General features: G+C 34.3%; 2 protein-coding genes across 2 annotated transcripts; both read left to right on the forward strand.

Annotated features, from left to right (window-relative positions):
- Positions 1-566: 566 nt before the first annotated feature.
- LOC107817383 (zinc finger BED domain-containing protein RICESLEEPER 2-like) lies at positions 567-1,851 on the forward strand. The gene is made up of 2 exons (XM_016643192.2): positions 567-1,698; positions 1,772-1,851. Exons 1-2 carry the CDS (start codon positions 567-569, stop codon positions 1,849-1,851), a joined length of 1,212 nt encoding a protein of 403 aa, XP_016498678.2.
- Positions 1,852-4,071: 2,220 nt separating this feature from the next.
- LOC107817375 (brassinosteroid-responsive RING protein 1) lies at positions 4,072-4,932 on the forward strand. Its single transcript, XM_016643184.2, has one exon. It carries the CDS (start codon positions 4,215-4,217, stop codon positions 4,713-4,715), a length of 501 nt encoding a protein of 166 aa, XP_016498670.1. The 5' UTR covers positions 4,072-4,214; the 3' UTR covers positions 4,716-4,932.
- The last annotated feature ends 3,144 nt before the right edge of the window (positions 4,933-8,076 follow it).

Below are 8,076 nucleotides of genomic sequence, written 5' to 3' on the forward strand. Positions count from 1 at the left end.
GCCATATATATATTTTACCTGCCTAACTATTATGTATCGCAGTTAACCCCTTTGAGCCTGTAATCCTGTTTCTCTGGCAACCACATTACAAGCCTTACCCATTTTTTTGAATTAACCATCTATTTAAACCGTTTCTTCTCCCATGAGCACTTGAATTATTATGAATTTTATAAAAGTTAAAGTGTGGGGTGGTTGGTTTGGCTTTTGAGTGGAACTAATGAAATAAGGAGAAAAGTGCACTGTTTTAAACACGTAAGAGCCACTTGAATTGAAAAAGAAAGAAAGAAATAGTTGTATTGTTGCGAAAAATATTCCTTGATGTAATTGTACTTAAAGAAGTATGGAGTTAATATATATTGATGCGAATGTCGAGTTATGGTTTGACATAAGTGCGAGTTTTAAATGTTAAAGTATATGTATTAAAGTGCTTAGGGAGGTGTAGTCACTCTTATATCTAAATGTATCCTACCCGTCCCGTAGCTTACATTACAACCAAATAAAGTCCTACATGATCCTAGACTGAATGAGCTCGATTAGTAGAGTAGTACACTACGGGCAATCTTATGATGCGTCTTTTAGATGAGAAACTTTGTAAGAGGGATTTATTGTTGATGGGTCGAATGTTGCATGTGCGTTGTGCCGCACACATCTTAAATTTGATTGTGCAAGAAGGACTAAAGGTGATAGAAGATGGTATTAGTAATGTGCGTAACAGTGTCTTATATTGGATAGCATCTTCAGGCAGAATTGAAAGGTTCGAAGAAGCTGCACGGTTGCTACATATTTCCTGTACTAAAAAGTTGGAGTATGATTGCCCTACTCGTTGGAACTCAACATATCTTATGTTGAGAACAGCCCTAGATTACAAAGAGGTGTTCACAAAGTTGAGTTTAAATGACACCAATTATCGTTGTTTTCCAACCGAAGGGCAATGGAGTGCAGCACATGAAGTTTGTGAAAAGTTGCAGCTGTTTCACCGTATCACTGAACAATTCTCAGGGAGTCAATATCCAACTTCAACTCAATACTTTTCAAAAGTTTGTGATATTAAGCTAGAATTGGAAGCTTGGGTGAAAAGTTTAAATCCTTTGATTAGCTCTATGGCATCATCAATGTTGTTGAAATTTAAAAAATATTGGGATGATATGCATATTTTGATGGGGGTAGCTACTATCTTTGATCCGAGATTTAAGATGAAGTTGGTTGAGTTCTATCTTGCACAAATTTATGGTGAAGAAACTTTACATAAAATTCAAGAAGTTCGAAACCATTGTTTTAATCTCTTTCAAGAGTATACGAGCAGAGTGGTTGCTTCACATGAGTCATTTCAAGCATCTAGTTCTAATGAAGTTGCTGGTGTTGTTGAGGGTGATCGACTGTCTAGTTTCGATAGATTTGTCGCTTCGAGTAGCGCGAATGTGGACCCAAGATCGGAGTTGGAGTCATATTTAGAAGAAGGTGTGCTATCTCGTACGCCATCATTTGACAGTTTAAGCTGGTGGAAGACAAACATATTAAAATTTCCTACTTTGCAAAAGATAGCTCGTGACCTCTTAGCCATTCCTATCTCTACCGTTGCTTCAGAATCGGCCTTTAGCACTAGTGGGAGATTGATTAGCCCGCATCGTAGTAGACTTCATCCTACTACTTTGGAGGCATTGATGTATGCTCGCACTTGGTTATGGAACGAGATAAATGGTAAGTAACTTTTTTACGATTTACTATGTTAATAATAGTATTCACTCTCTTATACTATTATACTTTTTTTTAGGTTCGTGTTCAAGCATTGATAGAGTTTCATGTCCGACGATACTTGATGAAGAAGAAGATCCAGATGTTTCAGTTGCTTGATAACTGAAGGAAGTTGGAGATGCATTATTTCTGATGAAGAAGAAGATCCCAATATTTCAATTTTTGCTTTGTTGTAACAGACTAATCAGAGTTCTCATTTAGTATTATTTCTGCTACGACTGGTTTGTGTATCTACTTTATTAAGATTTTCGTTTTCCATTTGCTAAGTTGGTGTCTGCATTTGTGTTTCTTTTAACTTGGTCACAAAAATAGTTTGTTGATCTAGTTATCTACTTTTTCATTAAACTTAAAAAATAGTGTGATTTTATCTTAGAATTCACTAAGCAGATATGTGGCTTATTTTTATCAATACTAATCCTTCTGAAAAGACTTGAACTGATGAACTCCATTGACCTTCTTGATAAAGATGTGTTATGTGTACATGGACTGAAAACTTCTACAGCATCTCTTCAAGCTGCTCGTTGTGCCAGAAATTCTTTTTTTTTGTCTGTTCCTCCTGGTTGCTGCATTATAAAGATTGACAAAATATTCAAAGAACAGCACAACTGAAATATGTATGGCGTTCAACAAAGACATATTTCCATGGTTCAGAAATCCACATAACTAGTCACCACATGACTAGTCATCACTGTCTATGTTACTTTATTTAAGTTTTTCTCAACTAAATATTTATAAAACATACATTAAAAATGACAAAAAAAAAAAAGAATTACAGAAGTTGAGTGCAGGGAAGGGGAGCTATTCAATTATTCATGACATACGTTGGGAGCAATAGAAACTGGAATTTTACCTGGTTTATTGCAGAGTTCAAAGAAAATTACCTGATTTACTAGATCAGATTAAAAAATTTAAAAAAAAATATATGCGGGGCAGGGCGGGGCGGTTTTGCGCGGGGCGGGGCGGTTAAAAACAGAAAATTTTGTTTTATGGGGCGGGGCGGGGGGGGTTGGAGTCGTCGCGGGTGTGCGCGGGGTGCCCCGCAACCACACCGCACCGTTTGTCATAATGATACCACCCACACTGTATCTGACGCACGCAATTGATCATTGTACAAAGTCAGTGAACAGAGCTTAAATCTCATTACAGATATTCAGTCGATTGCCAAATATACCTTATAGCACAGTTTTAATGTTATCATAAACATCACCTGATTAAGTAAATCATCATACTACGGGATACCCCTAAAGTTGAATTCGAATCACATTTGGTCCTATTTAAGATTCTCCTCAAACAAAATGTCATTATCTAAAGTTTTTGGATCTATCTGTAAATTTGAAACTTTCTGTAACAAATTACTTTGTGAACAATGGCGTAGTTTAAAGAGTAAAGAACTTAGATTTAATAGGGGTGTATATATTTATCAAACCTACAAGCTGATTTTGTTTTCTTTTATGTTATAATCCACCATAACCAAATCATGGACACTCTTTACCAGATATACGGTTACATATGGTCGAGAAATAAGAAATTGGTCTAGTAGAATAGCAAAATTTACTAAAAGTAGTACTATAGTAAATCTCTATGGAGTTTAAGGGCCTGTTTGTCCATAAGAATATTTTGGAATGAGTTTGGAAATTTAAATATAGTAGTTTCACCATTTTTCATGTAAAATTGATTTTTCTTCGTAAAACTACAATATTTTTTCTAATAAAATAAATATATATATCCAAAAAAAAAATTAAATTTCAAATACTCATCTTAAACTTACCTCCAATTTCTTTTAAAAAATTTAATAGTATATACTCCCTCCCTCCGGTCCAAAATAAGTGATTTTTTAATTGTTTTCACACATATTAAGAAACTCACCTTTTAACATTAATTAGCAATGAAATTGATCATATTAACATCTACTATCTCTTTACATAAACAATCCTAACACATACTCCAATACTATTTACTTCAAGGTTAATGTAGGAAAAAAATAATTAATTTATTCTTGAAATCTGAAAAAATTAATTATTTTGGAACATAAAAAATAACTAAAAAATTATTTATTATGGACAAGAGGGAGTAATTTTTTTGTGTCCAAACTACTAATAAATAGAGACATGGAGAGAACGTGTCCTACTGCCAGCAGCTCAAATCGTACCACAAACACTCCTACACCTCCATATGGGACAGACATATATAATCAGCATCTGCTGACCCTACTGTCACGTCTCCCCCCTCCCCCTCGAAATTTCCCTCTATACCCTTCAACCCCATTTCTGTCTTTTCACCCCTTCCTAACCAGTATCCCCCCTATATAACCCAGCCTCCCCCGTTCCCGTTTTCTCTCCTCAACAGCAAAAATATCAGTCAGTTCTCCTGTCAATCTTAGGGAGAAAATTTATCTTCATCTCTCGTTTCTACTGTCAATCTTTCAGCTTAATTTATGTTTATTTAGACTAGTACTATAATTTATGGGGTTTCCAGTAGGCTACACGGACCTATTTCTTCCAAAATTGCTCGTCCACATTCTTACAATTTTGGGTTACATTAGAAAGTTCATTTGCTCCCTTTTAACAATTCTGGGTCTTGGGGATTTTCTAGAACCCGAAATGTCGTTTCCAGCGCGGCCCGAATCTTGTTCGGAGCTCCAGTACTCCTTATCGGCGGTTCTAATCAGGGAGATTTTGCCAGTGGTCAAGTTTTCCGAACTAGTGGACCCACCCGAGAGCTGTGCGGTTTGCTTGTACGAGTTTAATGGGGAGGATGAGATCCGACGGCTCACAAATTGCCGTCACATATTTCATAGGAGTTGTGTGGACCGTTGGATGGACCATGATCAAAAGACTTGTCCGCTTTGTCGAACACCTATTATACCGGACAAAATGCAGGAGGTTTTTAATGAGAGGCTTTGGTTGGCGTCTGGGATTTCTGATTTTTGCGGCGATTTTTCTCCCATTATTGCCGGTTTATAGTACTTCCATTTTTTTGTGATTTTTTTTTTGGAGGGGTAGGATAGAGGTTGAGGTAAATTGACAATGTGAAATGCGTATACAACAAGAGAAAAAAAAAGGAGAGAATTTGTATAGTATTCGATTTTAGGAATATGGATTGAAAGTTGATAATGCATATTCAAGAAATTAGAATATGCATACTGCAAATAGTCAATTGGTTGTGGTCAATTACAATCTATTTTTAGTTTTATGTGCAATTTTTCGAAAATTATTTATATTTACTTGTAAGAGATCTAAAAATATAGAAGACAATGACAATACAAATATATTTATGCATAATCATATGTTCTTTTAATATTAAAATTCATAGGATACTTTTACTGTATATATTATTACTCCTATCTCTTTCTACAGAGAAAACAAAAGAAAGTGACGATAATCTATTCATCGAGCTAAAGATGTATACGTGATTATTAGCCCGTTTGGCCCCGTTTGGCCAAGCTGCAAAAATCAGCTTATTTTGAGAAGTGTTTTTTTTATAAGTGCTTTTCTCAAAAGTACTTTTGGTGAGAAGCAGTTTGTGTTTGGCTAATTAGTTTGAAAAGCACTTTTGAGCAGCAATTAGTGTTTGGCCAAGCTTTAAAAAACTGCTTCTAAGTGTATTTTTCTCAAAAGTGCTTATCAAAAAAGTGCTTTTGGAGAGAAATTACTTTTTTCTGATTCTCCAAAACTGTTTCTGCTTCTCTTCAAAAGCACTTTTTTTCCTTCCAGAAGCTTGGCCAAACACCTCAAATTGAGGCCAAAATTGCTTTTGACCAAAAAAAACACTTTTGGCCAAAAATAAGCTTGGCCAAACAGGCTATATAGCTTCATTTCCAACAAAAACCACGCCTAAAATATTACGTAAATCCTTCTCAATGAGTAGTGATGATTTTAGATTAGTCATTCCGGTAAAGTCATAACCAAGTTTCTCGTACCATGACAGCTACTAAATTTCGTTCTCGCGTGACCTAAAATCCCAACCAATCAAAGTCGTGATGGCTCCTAATACTGCTCGCTAGATAAGTCAACACAACAGATAATACAAAAAGAAAAACAATAATTATCTAACAATTGATCAATAACATACCATAAACAGCTATGTAATAACATAATAAAGTTCTAAAACTAACGACTAACGTAAATCACCCCAAAATTTAGTGTCACACGTATAGGAGCTTCTAGATCCAACCAAATACAAGGTTCTGAAAAAAATACAACACTATCCGAATAAAGTAGATAATGTACAATAGAGGTAAGTAGGAGTATATAAACAGAACCGAAAAACCGCACCAAACCAAAAAGTTAAACAAAACCGATTAAAAATCTAATAAGGTTTGATTTGATTTAGCTTGGTATTAAGTAAAACAAATCGAACCAAACTGACATATAAATATATACTTTTAACACTTTATATAGATTTTCTTCAAAAAATATCTTAAGATATTTGAAATTCTCTTATGAGATATAATATTTAATAGACAATGAAGTGCTCCATTTTTGTTAACTTTAAATATGTTGTATGATCACTTTCTTATCAAGTGTTATAGAAATTTGTCAATCTCTTTATTTTTTCATATTCATATATCAAAATCTACTAGATTCTTATATCTTTTTCGAATTTGAAGTGGTATTTGATAATTGAAAATTAAATAGTACATATTGTCACACCTCCTTTTTCCGCACCCGCGAGGGTGCAAGGGAGTTTTTCCAATTAAAGGACAATCGAGACGGGATTGGTTTATTTATTTCAGAGTCGCCACTTGGGAGATTTAGGGTGTCCCAAGTCACCAATTTTAATCCCGAATCGAGGAAAAGAATGACTCCATATTACAGTCTGCGTACCAGAAATCCGGATAAGGAATTCTGTTAACCCGGGAGAAGGTGTTAGGCATTCCCGAGTTCCGTGGTTCTAGCACGGTCGCTCAACTGTTATATTCGGCTTGATTGTCTGATTTTATACAAATATGAACTTATGTGCAAATTTTATCTTTTAACCGCTTTATTATTATTGTTTTTAAAAGAAATATGAACATCGCTTAAAACACGTCTTTGGACTGCGTTACATGAAATGCACCCACAATCCGGAACACGTTTTATTTGATGTTTTGGGATTTGGATTCGGGTCACATGAAATGCACACCCAGGCTTAAGAAAGTAAAATATTAAACACGCGCCTAAAGAGACTATCGCGTTATTATTTTGGGGAAGACCGTGAAATTCACTAAACGGTCCTTCCGAATTCTAATTAAACCATACATTTTGTGAGGGCCCCGCAATCTATACGTTTTATTTGGCGAGGCTCGTCTCATTTTTATTTTTACAGGATAAACCTACAATGACTATATTTTCTATTAAGTTCGTCTCTAAACTAAAAGAAAATCTCTTAATTATTTACATGCTGAAAAACGTAACTTATTAGTTATTAGTTTACGGCTAATGCGAATGGAAAATTGCGATCGAGTTTGTACAAAGAAAAACTGCTTTCATTTTATATTCTGTTATTCAATAATACTAGAACATGAGATTGACCATAATATCAAAACAGATTAATTATTCTCCGTAATTTAAACTAACATTATTAGATGAAGAAAGTATACATATGCAACCTCATTATTCATTAATCATTCAACTACATCTTTATACGAAGAAAGAAAAATTATATTCAACCACAAATCTAAACAGGAGGAATTCAACAGGAACAAAGCCTGATTAATATTTCATTTTTTGCTTCAAGCCGAGATTGTACAAATGTGTACCTGGAAACAGCAGTACAAGAACAAAAGAAGGAGAAGTCAGCAGCAGTAATAACACAGCAACAGCAGATTCAGCAACATCGCAAACCAGTACAGTAGGAATAGCAGAAAACCCAGGAGACTATAAACGACTCCAAGTATAGTGAAGAAGTAAAAGGCAGGAAGGTTCTGACTATTTCAGATCTTAAGCGAGGCAATGAAGCAGTAACTATTTTTTTTCAACTTCAAAACTCTCCAAAATGAATTCTGCCCCTGTATATTCAGTGTATACAAAATGTATATCGGGTGTATACTTCTCACTCCGCCCCCTCTTTTTTCTTCTCTCTATCTAGTTTTTCCTCTCTTTTTTTCCACCCTTCTTCCTAAATTTTCTCTTCTATTTATAGCAAAATTTTCAAAATTTTCAGATTTGTTTTTTATTATTTTATTATTTTTTTAATTAAAAGAAATCCCACTTACAAATTGCTTTTATTTTTTTAGAAAAAGAAATCCCACCTTTATTTACTTTTATTTTTAAAATTCCAACTTTAATTACTTTATCTTATTTAAAATTCCACTTTTTATTTTTTTAAAAGAGAATCTCACTT

This window comes from Nicotiana tabacum, chromosome 20 (assembly GCF_000715075.1).
Source record: "Nicotiana tabacum cultivar K326 chromosome 20, ASM71507v2, whole genome shotgun sequence".
Taxonomy (NCBI): Eukaryota; Viridiplantae; Streptophyta; class Magnoliopsida; order Solanales; family Solanaceae; genus Nicotiana; species Nicotiana tabacum.

Coding starts and splice junctions, on each gene's coding strand:
- LOC107817375 (XM_016643184.2), top strand. CDS start 4,215: ATGGGGTTTCCAGTAGGCTACACGGACCTATTTCTTCCAAAATTGCTC.
- LOC107817383 (XM_016643192.2), top strand. CDS start 567: ATGCGTCTTTTAGATGAGAAACTTTGTAAGAGGGATTTATTGTTGATG. Junction 1,699..1,771: donor GTTATGGAACGAGATAAATG/GTAAGTAACTTT, acceptor ACTTTTTTTTAG/GTTCGTGTTCAAGCATTGAT.